The following is a 17,458-nucleotide window of genomic DNA, read 5'->3' on the forward strand; positions in this document are numbered from 1 at the left end:
TGAGCAGATTTTTCTCAGATTATTGAAACTGGCATTCATGGAAAGAACACTATATAATACAACTATGGACTATGGACTATGTTGATGCCTAAGGGCATGTAGGGAAGCAAATGTTGAAGCAAGTGTTGGTTCATACCACTAGAAGTACACATCATTTTAACATCCTCAAAACAGTTAATGATTCGGCTGATTTTCATTAGGGCTGTCTATTGGGCATCAATCTTCACATGCAAACTACTAATTAAAAACAATGCTGCACAATTTTCAATTCATTGCAAAATACACTATTCCCATGCTTTGATATAAAAATATAACAGATTTTTTTCCTCAAAACAAAGCAGAGGATTAGCACTTTATAGAACATTGATGGCTTTTCACTGTAATGAAATAGCAGCTGCTTTTATGCTGATACTAAATTCTATAAGATCCTATGTTGCTAAAGCAGCACTAAAGTGACACCTCACTCAAAACCATAGTCTACGGTCAACAGTGGAAAAAAAAACATGATTGACATGATCTGAAAACATGACTGAAACAAGATATGACAAAAAAATAGTATCTTACTCTATGTAGCACCTCTCTGTAGTCTGTTGTTTTTGGCCTTACTTATTCTTAAGACAGAAATTTGCTTTTTAGAGGAAGAGCAGTTTAAAATGAAGGCTTTTAACTTAAAAATTAAGTATAATCTAAAAAAATATGTTCTTAAATGTATTGTGACTGACGTCACAAAAATTCAGTTTGTAATGAAGTCAGACCTTATAACATACAGTGCTTTCCAGTCTGTGTAAAATGTACAGTGCTGAATGTAAGCATGTGTATTTGCTATGAATTTATAATACATTGTGTGTGTTTGCCATCACAGGAGAAGGAAATGGAGAAGCAGAAAACTCTGTACCAGCAGGCCAGGCTGCACGCCCGTGGAGCTGCTGAGATGGTGCTCCAGATGATCAGTGCCAGCAAAGGTGACTGGAACTGATTCAGAGCAGTTTTTTTTTCTAGACTCAGACTGGATGAAAAGGTTTGTGATCTGACTGGTCCTCTTTTTGATTTCAGGGCGGCTTGGACCCATGGTGACTTGTACTCTAAAACTTGGAATATCAATTCTTAATGGAGGCAACGTGGTTGTTCAACAGGTGTGAAGCAACATTTATTTAAAAAGAAATGTTTTAATTGTTGAGAGACTGAAAGATATTGCTGTTATAAACCATAACTTTGTATGCTGTGTTTTTAGAAAATGCTGGACTACTTGAAAGAAAAAAGAGATGCTGGATTTTTCAAAAGTTTATCTGGACTCATGATGTCTTGCAGGTAGGTGATATTATAAACTTAATTACATTCTTAGTTTCCATTGGCAAGTTACCTTAAACCTAAACACATAACACTTCAAACACTTTATATTACAAACTGTACTGTATAAACACTGTACTGAACACATGCAGTTTTATTATGTTTTGTAGTTATGATGATAAGGACTGTTATCAATGACCAGTAAACAGATAATAATTATTATATATGTGCAACAGACAGTAGACAGACCGACAGATGGGAAATCAGGAAAGAGTTATTGTATATATATATATATATATATATATATATATATATATATATATATATATATATATATATATATATATATACAGTGAGTCCAAGAAGTATTTGATCCCTTGCTGATTTTCTTTGTTTGCCCACTAATAAAGACACTATCCTTCTGCACTTTTAATGGTAGATATATTCTAACATGGAGAGACAGAATATCAAGACAAAAATCCAGAATATAATTTTAAAGAATATATTTTAATTAATTTGTATTTCAATGAGGAAAATAAGTATTTGATCCCTCTTGCCAAACACACTCAATACTTAGTGGCAAAGCCTTTGTTTGCAAGCACAGCGGTGAGACGTTTGTTGTAGTTAACCACAAGTTTAGCACACACACCAGGGGGAATTTTGGCCCACTCTTCTTTGCAGATCCTCTCTAAATCATGAAGGTTGGTGGGCTGTTGCTTGGCAACTCTGACCTTCAGCTCCCTCCATAGATTTTCGATCGGATTGAGGTCTGGAGACTGGCTGGGCCACTCCATGACCTTAATGTGATTTTTCTTGAGCCAATCCTTTGTTGCCTTTGCTGTATGTTTAGGGTCGTTATCATGTTGGAAGACCCAACCACGGCCCATTTTCAGATCCCTGGCAGAGGGGAGGATGTTGTCCCTCAGGATTGTGCGGTACATGGCTCCATCCATCTTCCCAGTGATGCGGTGAAGTAGCCCTGTACCCTTGGCAGAGAAACACCCCCAAAACATTATGCTTCCACCTCCATGCTTGACGGTGGGCACAGTGTTCTTGGGATTAAAGGCAGCATTTTTCTTCCTCCACACATGGCGGGTGGAGTTGAGGCCAAAAGGTTCAATTTTGGTCTCGTCTGACCACAAAACCTTCTCCCAATAACTTGGTTCATCTTTCAAATGATCATTGGCATACTTGAGGCGCGCCTCCACATGTGCTCTCTTCAGCAGGGGTACCTTTCGGGCACTGCAGGATGTGAATCCATTGTTGCGCAAAGTGTTGCCAATTGTTTCCTTGCAAACTGTGGTCCCAGCTGCCTTCAGGTCATTTGCTAACTCCTGCCGAGTGGTTGCAGGACGATTTCTGACCGTTCTCAGCATCATTGCCACCCCACAAGTTGATTGGGAGTGTCTAACTGGTCTGTAAAAGCCAGAACTGCTAATGAATACTAAGGGATCAAATACTTATTTCACTCCATGAAATACAAATCAATTAATATATATTCCTTAGATTTATTTTCTGGATTTTCTTTTTAATATTCTGTCTCTCCATGTAAGAATACATCTACCATTAAAAGTATAGAATGATCATGTCTTTATTAGTGGGCCAACGAAGAAAATCAGCAAGGGATCAAATACTTCTTGGACTCACTGTATATATATATATATATATATATATCGTATATATTGTATGTATTTGTTGATTTTATTTATTAGCATATAAAGCTCTGGAAAACAATAAGAGACCACTTAATGATGAGGGATTTCCTTGACTTTCCTTAACCTCTGGAATGTAATCAAGAGGAAGATGGATGATCTTCCTTTGCACCAGGAGTGGCGTAAATTTATCCAAAAGCCATATGTAAGACTAGTGGAGGAGAACATGCCAAGATGCATGAAAACTGTGATTAAAAAAAACAATGTTATTCCACCAAATATTGATTTCTGAACTCTTAAAACTATGAATATGAACTTGTTTTCTTTGCATTATTTGAGGTCTGAAAGCTTTGCATCTTTTTTTTTATTTCAGCCATTTCTCATTTCCTGCAAATAATGCTCTACATGACAATATTTTTATTTGGAATTTGGGAGAAATGTTGTCCGCAGTTTATAGAATAAAACAACAATTATAATTTTACTCAAACATATACCTATAAATAGCAAAATCAGAGAAACTGATTCAGAAACTGAAGTGATATCTTATTTTTTTCCAGATCTTTTGTGAGTAGAAGCAATGAAAAAGTCATTATATTTTCTCTTTTCCTTTAGTGTGCTGGACTTGAATGCATTTGAGAGACAAAATAAGGCAGAGAGCCTTGGCATGGTAACTGAAGAAGGGTCAAGTAAGTTAAAGCATTTAAGGAATCCTAAACTTCATAATGAACCTTAATTTCCTCCTTTCATTTCAATATGGGATTAATTTAAGTATCACAATTCAAATGTGTTTAATCTAGCAGTGTTCAGCATTCACCAGTCACTAGTCTCTCTTCCAGCCGTCCTCAGCACTGCAGTGTCTGGAAATGATTCAATTTCAGGCTGGAATTGAATGGAGTGGCACTCTCCAGCTTGAACAGAAACTGTGTTTGAGCAGTTGCAATACTTGTCGTCTGGGTTGCTCACTAGACTGTAATGACCGGCTTCAATGTGTAGCCAAATTCCACAGCTACATGCTGTCTGGGTGGTAAAACATTACATATTTATGTCCTTTTGTCATGTTAATGTACCGTCTACAGATACAAGCAGTTTACTCTTGTAACTAAATGTGGCAGTTTTACAATTGCATTACTACTGCATAAAGTCATTATTAATGCATTGGTGATGCAATTTTCAAATGCACACTTACCCTGCTTTTGCTTATGTAGTCAGTGTGGCATCATTAACACGTCCAGTCGCTACGTAATTGGGTGTTTCTGTTTAGCACTTTAAATGCCCAAGACCTTCCAGTCTATCCAAAAGCTGTGTGAACTTATCCATTACTTGGGAAAAAAGACAAATGGAGACTGAAATATGCTCTTTACTGCACTAAGGCTGCACAGAAGAAGTTGCAGCCGGAGTTACATAAACTGGTTATGTGCACCTGGTTTAGAACTGGCTTAATGATGTAATAAGGCCTTGGGAATTTAAGTGGTTAAAGTATTAAATTTATCATTGAATACCACCAAAGTTAGTGTTTATCTGGAAACACAGGGCACAGGTCAATGCTCCTTAGAAGCTCTAACAAATTATAATTTTTAAACAATTATATTGATTATATAGATTACATTAATTTATGTAATAATTACTCATCTAATAAGCATTTCATAGTAACACAGACATGTTTAATGATGTGATGGTGCCTTAAGTGTTAGTATAAAGAGCAGAATTTTTGTAAGAAATAATAAAGCTTAAAAGATAATAACAGTAGTAATAATTACAGCAAGATGTAAATACTGTAATACAGCTTTTAAACAATACAGAATATTTTTGAGATAGGGCTATAAATGCAGCAGTTTATTAACTTACACAGTTGCATGACTCCTTGACTCATCACAACTAAACCGAGTCTCACGCAGAACTAACTCTAATGTTGTAATTATGTTTCATTATTTGCTTTGCAATGAACTGTTGAGTGATGCTATGGACACTTTAGCTGCTTTCACACCTTTCATCTCGACCCTAGTCAACCTTACATTCACTTTACTCGCATGTAAATGTTCCATGATTAAAAAATTTACCACATTCTCTCATTTTGTGTGAAATCCAGTGTCTTCTCCCTTGCTTATGTGTGCCTTCTTTGTTTGTCTTCTATCATTTTATACTCTTGGATGGCAGTCAACGTGAGTGAGCGGGGTAAATACAGTTTAGCTACTCCTCATTACGCTATGCTGTCACTTGGCATGTTGCCATTTCTTTCCTCACTCTCCTGCAGGGATTCATGCATGCTTTCACCCAGAACCAAGATAAAGGGCCAGGCTAGCTTATTTTTATTCTGGAACTTAACTGTAACTAATTCATTGGATGAGACTAGGTTGGCTCCTACATTAACATTACTAACCGCCTATTCTCACACTGTACAATACCAGATTAATACCTGTTAACAGAGAATTACTTCAGGTAGAATTGGTTTAAGGCTGCAAAAACGAACAGTGAAATTTGTAAGTTGTCAATCTGGGGCTTATTCACAAAGCTGGTTTTGTGTATGACTTTCACAAGTATTATGTAGTCCAGGTAACTGTGTAGTAACACAGATTCCTTCCCATTTTTTGTCATTAAAAAAAAAAGAATGTCTCATTTAAGGCAAGACTCATTTGCGTTTGCTTTCACTATTTCAGTGCTATATGCAATGACTATGTGATATTTGTGAAAGGATCCTTGCTAACCCCAGCTTCTTGAAAACTGTCAGTCGTGCATATTAATCTCCGAGCATTTCTTCCTCCAGTCAGTTCTTTGGATGCAGTTGCAAGTCTGCAATCTAAAGTTCGTCTTAAGTGCTGTGAGGTCATAGTGAAGCAATTTATTGTGCTTGCTTGATATCAGTTGTGTCTTGAGGTAGCTCCTGAAATGATTAAATAATGATTTATATCTTCTTTCACCTTTTAAGGTTCCAAAGTGCTACAAAACGATGACTTTACAAAGGATTTATTTAGGTTTTTGCAGCTTCTCTGTGAGGGCCACAACAATGGTAAGATCTAAACACGCACTTTAGACTCACACCTTGTGCAAACCTTAATAAAATAAAATAAAATAAAATAACTCTGAGTGATGCCATAGAAGAACCACTTTTTTACATATGTCTTGCTGGCCTTTCAGCATGTTTAAAAAATGCACACTAGGGGTCGATAATGAGCGTGCAGTGACAGAGCCTAGTGAGTGCTAGGCAGAGTAAAAAGCAGTCAGAGACTTTTCTTTTTTATAATTTGCAGCGATGACCAGTACACTTTAGTCACTACTGTCACCATCACTACTGCCTACCAAAAAGAGGCTGTGACTTATGGAAATAGTGTTTGACCGCTGTGTACTAGCAATGGTGCCTCAGTGCTGTGTTCCCAAATGCACTTTTTAAAAAAGAAAGAAATCTTATAAAGCTCAAACCTTCCATAGTTTCGCCACAGATCAAGTAGTTCACCCTGAATTCACACAATCAATAGAAATCGCCATTTCAGTTTAAGATGTATGTTACTGTGCTAGCTAGCTAAGGCTAGCCATATTAATATTACCTAGCCAGCTAATCTAGCCAGATAAATGTTAGCAGAGAGACAGCAAGCCAGCTAAACCCAGTTATCCGGATATTACTTAATTAACCCTGAACTGGTTATTTTTTATGTCAAAACGAGTGGAGGGTAACTTTAAGCTGTAGCTCTTTAGCGTAGCCTGCTTAGCTAGCTAGCTATTTATTATCCTACCGTGGGGAGCCTGGTCTTACAAGAGTACACTTGCATGCTTAGCTGAACTGTATTTGGCATTTAACGGTTGTTTTAACTTTAATTTAATGTCTGATTTTATATTACAGAGAACACTTTACAAAAGAGTGTTTCTTTAAGACACTAGTTGTCACAAAAAAACTAGAAGAAGAAAGCTGTTCACGATATTTGCCTGGACAGATAGTTTAGTGAAACCTGTAAAGAGGACTGTAGTTAGGCGAACTACAAGGCATTTTTACACCAAGTCACTAAATAAGTTAGTATCTAACTAGCTAGCACGCTAGTTAACATGCAAGTTTTCAGTACAGCAAACAAAGACTATTACCTAGCTATCTTCCGTGTTCTGCACATAAACCCTCAATCCAGTTGCTGTAGTCTTTTAGTAAAACAGCCTGGGAAATCTTGCACTTATTTTCTGCCCATTTTTCGACTGCTTTACTGTTAATTCAGGAAGGTGTGTGAAGCTAGTTGTCCAACACAGGCTCTGTCATTTCACTGCCTTGGACTTTCTGGTTTAGAAAGTCCCCCAGCCTTGCTTTAGTTTCAACATGGGCACAGAGTGTATAAGGTGCATGGTTGTGCAAACATTCACTCTGATTTTCATCACTGACTGAGAGGGAGTTACAGAAGCAGCAAAGCTGATTTAGACCACATTATCCAGGTTTGCAATAACAGAAGCGCAATATATTGATATAAAATTATTTAAAACAAGAAGGTACTAAAATATTTTAACCAATGCTACAATAAGTATGTCTGGGAAAATGTTTCCCACTTTAAATGTTCTTCAGATTTACACATCTTTAAAAAACATGGTTCTTTTGTAGTGTACTTACGTGCACACTACACAAGTTCAGCCAAGATCACAGGTCTTGGTCTGCTTCCTGAAAAACCCTGGTATAGTTTGTTGCTGCTGCTTTTTTATGATGTTTTTCCACCAATAACTTTAGAGATTGATTTTCTCATTGCAGTTAGTCATATACTGTCTGCATAATCTACTTGTTTAACATGTTAATTGTATCATGAGCTGCAACTAATAAATTAAGTTATCAGAACGCAAAAAGAGAGGATATTAAATTAGCTCATAAACATGGAAACCTATTAATGACTGGTTGGATGATCCAATCCCATTAAGTTCAAACTGATGCATAATTAAACCAGCCAATTGTAAATAACTGAATGTGATGCATACAAGCATTAAGCATAATTATGTCTGTTCAGTATAATGAAGGGAATTGTATATTTGTTAGAGAACATTCTTTACCATTTTCAAATCATTTTTACTGTCCCGAATATGCATTATTTGTTGCAACTTTAATCCAAACTTTACAAAACAGACTAAGTATGAAAAAGCTTGAGATTTATGCTTGAGAAGTGCTTTGTCTCATTTGAGGCCCTTCACATTTTAACCAAGTGACTGATTCAGACTGGTGAAGGCACACATTTTCTACATATGTGTGTATAATGTACTTATTACGTTTTTTTTTTACTTATTGTTTTTTGATATCCTCCACAGATTTCCAAAACTTCCTGCGAACTCAGACAGGAAACACAACCACAGTTAATATCATTATCAGCACAGTGGACTACCTGCTACGTCTACAGGTAACGCCTGGGGCAGAATTACATAATACACCCTAAACACTTACATTTATGCACGTTGGTGTATCACTGTTAATACTGTTTCTTTTGTTGTTGTTTTTAGGAGTCCATAAGTGATTTTTACTGGTATTATTCTGGAAAAGATATCATTGATGAGCAAGGACAGCGTAACTTCTCCAAAGCCTTGGCAGTAGCCAAACAGATCTTCAACTCACTGACTGAGTACATTCAGGTAATACCAGCTAATTAGAAGAATGCAGCACAGAAATGTGTCACACTGAGGTACAAATTGCTTACTCTGCTCCCAGATACTTTAAAGGCACTATATGCAGTTCTTGTGTGGTTTACAAATCTGTGCCAAAATAAGGCTAATTAAAAAAGTAAATACCCATACCTGGACTGAACTTCACTTATGAAGCAAGTTTGACAAATAGCAAGCGACAGAAATGCCGATATCTAGCTGTGTCCGAAACAACGGTCTAGCTAGTGAGCTAACTAACTAACTACATAAATGAACATCCACACTTGCCACTAAGCTATCCAGCAACAAACCAATAAAAAGGTGAAAAAGAGAGGAATCATCCCAGTGCTACTAAAAATGAGCTTTTTAGCTTTGGCCAATCAGAGAAGGTTTTTTGGCCAAACAGAAAGTTTTCTCGCTGCCCCTACATGATAAACCTAGACGTCTACAACAATCTCTATCGTGATTTTACAGCAGCTGGCAACTAGCCTGCCTCTCACTCTTTATGAGCCGATGGGCATGAGCTGTGGGCTCCTAAACTTGCGAGCATGACCCAATTAATCATACATTTATAACTGATAAATGTTGCATGGGTTGCCTTTAACTCAGATCAGTTTAGTTTAAGTGGATTTTCTCATGATAATTATCTTGAACTATATGGCATTTTGAAAGAACATTTTTCTTTGAAAGAAAAATATAGTCTATGATTAGGCTTAGTCACTGTCTGGAAAACTGACATATAATTAATCATAATAAATTCTGTTTATTAATAACAGTAACTTATACGCATTCACAGTTAGACCCAGTGACATCAGATCTGCCTTCTGTATCTAAAATGCAGTGATGTTATCTCAGTGTCCACAATAATAATATTATTTGTTCTAAGTTATGTGTGTATTAAATTTTGGAGGATTGACCGATCACAGGTTTTCATAAGGTCATCAGCATTAACAGTTTTAGCACTTTAGTTACTCTCTTAACTGTGTCCTCAGGGCCCTTGTATTGGGAATCAGCAGAGTCTTGCTCACAGCAGATTGTGGGATGCAGTGGTTGGATTCCTGCATGTCTTTGCCAACATGCAAATGAAACTATCACAGGTAATCTTTCATTCACTTTGTGAGTGAGCAGCTTTGTGATAGCAATGGAGATTTCTCCACTCATATTAAACTAAAATTGCCTAAATTTATCTTTAAATTTGGCTTTGTGTAGGACTCTAGCCAGATTGAGCTGCTAAAGGAACTGATGGATTTGCAGAAGGATATGGTGGTTATGATGTTATCTCTACTAGAGGGTAAGCAGTCTGTTTTTTTTAAGTATACAAATTTTCTGCAATTTCTATGAAATGAAAAAACGTCAAGCCGCAAATAACAAACATAGAATGGTTTGCTTTTAGGTAATGTGGTGAATGGAACCATCGGCAAGCAGATGGTCGACACTCTAGTGGAGTCCTCAAGCAACGTAGAAATGATCCTCAAATTCTTCGACATGTTCCTGAAATTGAAGGATCTTACTACCTCTGACAACTTCAAAGAGTATGACCCCGAAGGAAAAGGAATGATTTCTAAGAAGGAGTTCCAGAAGTCTATGGAAAGCCAAAAGCAATACACACAGTCCGAGATCGAGTTTCTCCTCTCCTGCACTGAAGCAGATGAAAATGACATGTTCAACTACGCTGAGTTTGTGGAACGCTTCCATGAGCCTGCCAAGGACATTGGCTTCAATGTGGCCGTGCTGCTCACCAACCTGTCCGAGCACATGCCACACGATTCACGTCTGGGCACCTTCCTGGACCTGGCTGAGAGCGTGCTCAGCTACTTTGAGCCTTACTTGGGCCGTATTGAGATCATGGGTGGCGCCAAGCGGATTGAGCGAGTCTACTTTGAGATCAGTGAGTCCAGCAGGGAGCAGTGGGAGAAGCCCCAGGTCAAAGAGTCCAAGCGACAGTTTATCTTCGACGTGGTCAATGAGGGAGGCGAGAGCGAGAAAATGGAGATGTTTGTGAACTTCTGCGAGGACACCATCTTTGAGATGCAGCTGGCTTCTCAGATATCTGAACAAGACGCTGCAGAGCGGCCCGAGGAAGAGGAGGAGGAGCTGCAGAGTCTGTTGGAGGAACTGGCTGAAGGCGAAGATGGCTCCCAAGAGTCAGCCTCAGCATTTACACTCGCCTGCACCTCTGTGAAGAAGAAAATGTCCAATTTCCGTCAGATGCTGACCATTAAGAGCATGCGTAAACAGTTCAAGAAGTTCAAGAAATTGACCATTAAAGAAATGATCACCGGCTTCTTCTCTTTCTTCTGGATGCTCTTCACTGGATTCTTCAAAGGCATTTTCGGCCTGATCTTTGGATTCTTCCATATTATATGGTCCTCGATGTTTGGAGGAGGTCTCGTTGAGGGGGCCAAAAACATGAAGGTCACAGACATCTTGGGCAACATGCCAGATCCCACACAGTTCGGAATACACGGGGATGTACTGGAGGCAGAAAAAATGGAGAGTAGTGACTTTGTAGTGTCTACAGAAATGGTCCAAATGGCTGGTGCAGGGGACAAAATGGAGCCCGATTCCATTATAGATCTAATAAATCCGGCGCCGAAGAGAGAGGGAAAGCATGGACCTGAGACTGGACTGGGAGATGTGTCTGAGATCATGACAGAAGTCAGCCAACCTGTCGAAAAGAAGAAAAGCCAGGTGTGCATTCTTTCTGTACATATATGGAAATATGAAATTTTATTTAAGTTAAGTTGACTTTTCTATATGATGGGATTGAAGCAAGCCATTGCTTTGTGTTTTACACAGAAAGCCGCTACTGAGGAGTCAGAACCAGAGAAAGCAGAGTACGTATAACAATGTTGTAGCTTGTGTTCAATTTTACTATACATTCTCTTTCTGCCTGGTGTTTTGGTTTGTGGTTCAGAAAAGAAAAAAACTTAAATTTAGTTTAAACTATTTTAGTTATAAATATACATTCTAGCTGTAACTATAACCAACTTTTGCCTTCTATAAACAAACATTTTCTGAGTCTTCGGAGCTCAAATTGAGGTCTTGGGACCTCCATTATTTGTTATTTAGATATTTTAATACTCTCCATATATTATATTATAATGTGCATTACCATATTCGGTATCACTTTATTTGGATTGTGTTATAGATGCTCTTCTAACATTCAACTAACATTCAACTGCATGTCTATTAAATGCAACTAAACTCTAAGGTGAATTTAAATGATTTAAATGATGTATCCCAACACCCAACTCTAATCTTTACATTTTAAAGGGTCATTGAATCCCCTCATTATTGCTGACTCCACCCTCAGCTCAAATTTGAAAGAGGCTAAAAAATGGGAGAGGTAGTTTGGGAGGGGCACTGGGTGATGTATGGGTTTAGAGGCAGTGCCGGAGAGAGTGCTGATTGGCTGAGCTGCAGCAGCAGCAGTGTTTGTCTGATAGCGTGTCTGCGTACCGGGATTCATCATCCTCGCCTATAGCACAGTTGAACCTGAGAGGGGGCTGCAGAGCCGGAAATGATCACAATAAATTTTTTTTTTAAACGTTAGGATATGTTAATATGTTGGTTAGGTTCTGTAGAGAATCATCAATCAAGAGTTCAGTTACATTTAATAAACATTTAGTTGAGCATCTGTGAGGCATCCTTATGGAACGATCCAAATAAAGCGATACCCCATATTCAAAAGTACATCATTTATATAGCCTTATTGGCCATATACGAACATTTTGTAGTTCTATAATTACAGACTGTAGTACATCTGTGGAAAAACTAAGTAAAACACCATGCCTGTAGTTTAAGCTGTTTTTCTGATTTATACAAATTAATAATAGCTTGGACAATAGTAATAAACATAAGTTAAAATTGCCCAAGACTACTCTTGAGCAGCATATATATCTATAGACATGTCTCTGATTTGCAGCACCGAGCACCAGGAAAAAGAGGACAAGGCCAAGGAGGAAAAGCCTGAAGAGCCAGTAGTGGAGGAGAAGCCGGCCCCAAGAAAACGCCATGGCACAGCAAAAGAGGCAGCTCCTGCTTTCATGGCCAGCTTCTTCGCTGGCTTAGAGGTCTACAAGACCAAGATGCTGGTACATTTATTCAGTGATTAGATTTAAAGTTAGATTTTCAAATATCTGCAGCTTGTGTGGCAGTTCATACAGCTATTGTTTTTATAATAAGAATTTGATTTACACTTTTCAGAACTACTTGGCTCGTAATTTCTACAACCTCCGTATGCTGGCTTTGTTAGTGGCGTTCGCGATCAACTTCATCCTGCTCTTCTACAAGGTGCCAAATTTGATTCAGCAAATTAACTGAAATGACATGAAGTCACTGAAACGCATTGTGCAGTGAAACGCAGTTCTTCTTCTGTGCAATTAAGAAAGATGCCAGACAGAATCCATTATTAATTGGATTCCGTATATTACTGATGAGTTGTTTTTGTGAAAGGTGTCTGGTGAAACTGAAGAGGAGGAGGAAGATGAAAGTCCATGGGGTGGTGACGATGAGGATGAGGATGGTGGCGGTATGGAATTTTTTGTACTTCAGGAGAGCACTGGTTATATGGCACCCACTCTGACGTTCCTGGCTGTACTGCACACCATCATTTCACTACTGTGTGTGGTGGGGTATTATTGCCTTAAGGTAAATCACTTCTGCATTTCTTGTGATAATATGTGTTCACCAAAGCTGCTCCTGGAGATCTAACTTTCACCCTTTATGTTTCACCCGAATTACACAGTGAGATTACAGGACAGTAGATCTGTAGGAGCAGGGTTGGAAACCATTGATGTACTGTAGATCAAGACAAAGAACATAATGATAAATGGAGATAATGCATATATATTCTTCATATCTCTAAATTTTAATATGGTTCTAGGTTCCCTTGGTGGTGTTCAAGCGAGAGAAGGAGATTGCAAGAACGCTGGAGTTTGATGGCTTGTACATCACTGAACAGCCCTCTGATGATGACATTAAAGGACAGTGGGATCGCTTGGTGATTGCTACTCCGTAAGACCCCTTTAAACACTGTCAAATTCATACATCATATACAGTCAGGTCCATAACTGTTTGGACAAATTTTTACTCTGTATACCAACACAGTGGATTTAAAACAAAGCCATTAAGGTTTCATCAGAACAAATTTATTTATATGTTGCTTTTTAAAACTTTCAACTTTGATTCAATAGCTCTTACTGTGAAGCATGGAAATAACAGTATTCGTTTTCTTAATGTATTGCTATTTGTAACACAGAACACAGATATAATTGTAATTAATCAATTAATTGTTTAAATATGTTAATATGTAAATTATCTGTTGTAACTGTGTGTTGATTTCATGGTTGGCCAGGTCTCCCTTGAAAAAACAGTCTGTGACCTCACTGCATTTAAAAACAGATTTTTGACCCCATAACCACCTGCCATCTTATTTCCAGCAGATAATGGCTATTTACAGTCTCTGAAATTACTGTAATGATTTAAATGTTTGGAAAAGGAGGGGGTCACCTGATTCGTTGGTAGATCTGCTGCCATTGGTTTAACCCTGGGTCCTCATAATAAAATAAAATAAAATAAAAACAATTGATGCATGTTAGGAGTTGATACATTTGCATTTGGTTGTTGTTCATGGGAAATCTCCCTATCTGTTCCAAAGAGGTGTTGATGCAAATGAAGGAGGTTATCATTAGACTGAAAAACAAAACAAAACACAGAGACAACAGGAAGCTAAAACTAGGCAGAGAGATGCACAAACAAATAGTAACAAATAGAAAAGGCTTATTCAGGCAGTCATTAATAATTAAATATTAATCCTAATATTTATAATTATGTTCTTTTGTCCAACTATTTTTAAGGCATGTGAAAATACAGTAACTGTGTAAAATGGCTGTTAATGGTTAACACATTTTTTTTTGCTTAACCCTTAAACTAAAGCTAAACTCTTACAGTGTAACATACAGATTGCTTTCATTTACATGTATTGAAGGTGATGTACAGAAACACACAAAAAAAATGTTTTTTCCCAACACAAATTTTCAAGGACCTGACTGAAGTATTTTTTCTATCACTCAAGCGACTCTTGTATCTTTTAGGTCATTCCCCAACAATTACTGGGACAAATTTGTGAAGAGAAAGGTATGTACTTATACTTTGTTAGGTAAGTAAATGCTTCATCACTTAATTCATTTGTGCCTTTATTGAATTCTATTATTTTTCTGCAGGTAATCAACAAATATGGGGATTTGTATGGAGCTGAGCGCATCGCTGAGCTTCTCGGTCTGGATAAGAGTGCACTTGACTTTGATCCCACTGAGGAGGCTGTGGTGAAGGAGGCGTCTTTGCTGTCCTGGTGAGTTTCACAACACACAGTTTAAAAAGGCATGCTGACAACTTTAAAGATTTAACTGTTATTTAACTGTTCCTTTACCTGTACCAGGTTGAGCTCTATTGATACCAAGTACCATATCTGGAAAATGGGAGTTGTCCTTACTGACAACGTGAGTGTAGCTTCAGAATAAGCCCTTCATATTGATATATAAAAAAAAATCATTTAGATTCAAATGAATGCCTTTGAATGCTCTTGGTATTTACCATCCAATGTTTTCTCATAATGCAGTCTTACCTCTACCTGATCTGGTACACCACCATGTCTATTCTGGGACACTACAACAACTTCTTCTTTGCTGCTCACTTGCTGGACATTGCCATGGGCTTCAAGACCTTGAGGACCATCCTGTCCTCTGTGACTCACAACGGCAAACAGGCAAGTACCGGTATCCACCACCAGGGGGCGAATGTGTCTTTCTGAGTTTCAGCACAGTGAGTTTGTGTTTGTGTGTTAATCTAAACTGAGCCCTTGATTTGAATAGCTGGTGTTGACTGTGGGTCTGCTGGCGGTGGTGGTCTACCTGTACACTGTGGTGGCTTTCAACTTTTTCCGCAAGTTCTACAACAAAAGCGAGGATGAGGATGCGCCTGACATGAAGTGTGATGATATGATGACTGTGAGTAAAGCTAAAATCACTTCTAAATCAGCTTCTGAAGACAACAGTGACTGACTGAATGCCCTCTGCTTGTATAGCAACAAATAAATTGTGAATGAAGCCATTCATTTCATCCATTTGCGTAGTAGAGTTTAGATCAGGCCCAAGAAATCTGAGCCCGACTCAACACTTTTCTCCCCCAATTCAGTTAGTTTTAATAAGTTTTAGAGGGAGTTTGCTAGTTTTTATTAGTTTTTTTGTTTTATTAGTGCTTAGTTTTAGATAGTTATTATTAATTCTAGTATTAGTTTTTTTTTTTCATACTTTGGGTTATTTGTGAGATGCAAAATTTTAAAACAAAAACTGAACAAAATAAATAATTTAATATTCAGTTACTGTCAAACAACCAACTGTCCACAAAAAACTGTAAGTCCACAAGCTAGCAGCCTTAAGTGCAAATTATATGTAATACTGCTGCTTAAAATAGCAAATAGAACACACATGAACATAAAACACACATATCAGAGACTTTAATCTGAGAAACATAAACAAACTCAGAAACCCAATAAACTCTACAGGTTTTACTAATTTTCAACAAAATTATCAACTATAAGAAGAGAGAGATATTTATCAGTTCATCCTCCCGCATGGGGTGTTCAGATGTATGAGCTACTCACAGGTAAAAGTTTTCACTTAATAGCTATGTTAGCTATTAAGCTACTTTAATAGCTACGTTAATAGCTGTGTAGAGTTTATTCCTCATACTGTATCTCCTGTTTCACTACAGAACACATGCTTTTATCTCCCTCGCGCTCATATTCTAATCCCATACAGAATTCTGCAGCTTTCTCATTGTTTTCTGTCGTTGTGGCTAGCACGAGCACTAAAAAAAACTAAATAAAAAAAACTAATGCCACGGACCGTAAAGTGCTGCGTGCTGCCGCTGTTGTGCCGAATCTGACTCCCCGAAGAATCCGGGCTCAGCTTCGCGAGCAGAATTGGCACAACATTCCCCACTCTTATCCCCCTCTTCATATTTCCTCAGTGCTACCTGTTCCACATGTATGTGGGCGTGAGAGCTGGCGGTGGTATTGGTGACGAGATCGAGGACCCAGCTGGAGACCCTTACGAGCTTTACCGCATCCTGTTCGACATTACCTTCTTCTTCTTCGTCATCGTCATCCTACTGGCCATCATTCAGGGTACACGCACTACAGTCAAACCACTGACAGATAACATACCTTACAAAAACCTGCAGTTCAGAATGTCACAGTCTCTGTATAAAAATTCTTCTTGTATTCAAAACTAGGTTTGATCATTGATGCCTTTGGCGAATTGAGAGACCAGCAGGAGCAAGTAAAGGAGGACATGGAGGTGAGAATGTTCTGCAGGTTTTAACTGTTTATGTTAGTGATGGTGATTCAAGGAGACTTTATTGTCAGTCACATCACATGTTTTTAAGAGGAAAATCGTGTTAAATGATATGGTAAAAAAAAGTGTTGGATTAATGACATATCAAAGGTTTATTCTAATGAATATTTTTGTCTTAACACAGACTAAATGCTTCATCTGCGGCATTGGGAATGACTACTTTGACACCACACCGCACGGCTTTGAGACTCACACCTTACAAGAGCACAACCTTGCCAACTACCTGTGAGTACAGCCTGCTTCTAAATGTAATGCAGTTTATAATAAATACAAAGCCGATCCTATCTGCAGCTTCTGTTGATGAATGCTGCAAAAATGAGATTCTCCATTCTTTTTTGACAATTGATTTTATTGTTTTTCTTCTGACAGATTCTTCCTGATGTATCTCATTAACAAAGATGAGACTGAACACACGGGTCAGGTGAGAACGCTTGTTAATCTATAAGCTTCAATAAAAACAATGCAAAGGTAGTACTACCATTCACGCCACTGTACTGTCCTACTGTCTGTGTGCAG

At 38.0% G+C, this 17,458-nt stretch overlaps 1 protein-coding gene across 4 annotated transcripts in view; it reads left to right on the plus strand.

Annotated features, from left to right (window-relative positions):
- ryr3 (ryanodine receptor 3) overlaps nucleotides 1-17,458 on the plus strand; it is a 108,797-nt gene that overhangs the window by 89,975 nt on the left and 1,364 nt on the right. For 2 of the 4 annotated variants that reach the window (XM_049483365.1, XM_049483375.1), the window contains 25 exons: nucleotides 863-962; nucleotides 1,054-1,133; nucleotides 1,232-1,308; nucleotides 3,552-3,625; nucleotides 5,094-5,111; nucleotides 5,863-5,943; nucleotides 8,196-8,284; nucleotides 8,385-8,513; nucleotides 9,515-9,619; nucleotides 9,732-9,813; nucleotides 9,916-11,213; nucleotides 11,322-11,359; nucleotides 12,451-12,619; nucleotides 12,732-12,818; nucleotides 12,981-13,175; nucleotides 13,411-13,541; nucleotides 14,621-14,663; nucleotides 14,750-14,877; nucleotides 14,965-15,025; nucleotides 15,145-15,291; nucleotides 15,398-15,532; nucleotides 16,557-16,713; nucleotides 16,821-16,885; nucleotides 17,067-17,167; nucleotides 17,312-17,363. In XM_049483365.1, the coding sequence (XP_049339322.1) occupies nucleotides 863-962; nucleotides 1,054-1,133; nucleotides 1,232-1,308; nucleotides 3,552-3,625; nucleotides 5,094-5,111; nucleotides 5,863-5,943; nucleotides 8,196-8,284; nucleotides 8,385-8,513; nucleotides 9,515-9,619; nucleotides 9,732-9,813; nucleotides 9,916-11,213; nucleotides 11,322-11,359; nucleotides 12,451-12,619; nucleotides 12,732-12,818; nucleotides 12,981-13,175; nucleotides 13,411-13,541; nucleotides 14,621-14,663; nucleotides 14,750-14,877; nucleotides 14,965-15,025; nucleotides 15,145-15,291; nucleotides 15,398-15,532; nucleotides 16,557-16,713; nucleotides 16,821-16,885; nucleotides 17,067-17,167; nucleotides 17,312-17,363 (3,642 nt within the window). The remainder of the gene's footprint in view (nucleotides 1-862; nucleotides 963-1,053; nucleotides 1,134-1,231; nucleotides 1,309-3,551; nucleotides 3,626-5,093; nucleotides 5,112-5,862; nucleotides 5,944-8,195; nucleotides 8,285-8,384; nucleotides 8,514-9,514; nucleotides 9,620-9,731; nucleotides 9,814-9,915; nucleotides 11,214-11,321; nucleotides 11,360-12,450; nucleotides 12,620-12,731; nucleotides 12,819-12,980; nucleotides 13,176-13,410; nucleotides 13,542-14,620; nucleotides 14,664-14,749; nucleotides 14,878-14,964; nucleotides 15,026-15,144; nucleotides 15,292-15,397; nucleotides 15,533-16,556; nucleotides 16,714-16,820; nucleotides 16,886-17,066; nucleotides 17,168-17,311; nucleotides 17,364-17,458) is intronic. The other 2 variants (XM_022685670.2, XM_049483378.1) reach the window with 1 other exon arrangement.

The sequence above is a fragment of the Astyanax mexicanus genome, chromosome 1 (genome assembly GCF_023375975.1).
Source record: "Astyanax mexicanus isolate ESR-SI-001 chromosome 1, AstMex3_surface, whole genome shotgun sequence".
NCBI lineage: Eukaryota > Metazoa > Chordata > Actinopteri > Characiformes > Acestrorhamphidae > Astyanax > Astyanax mexicanus.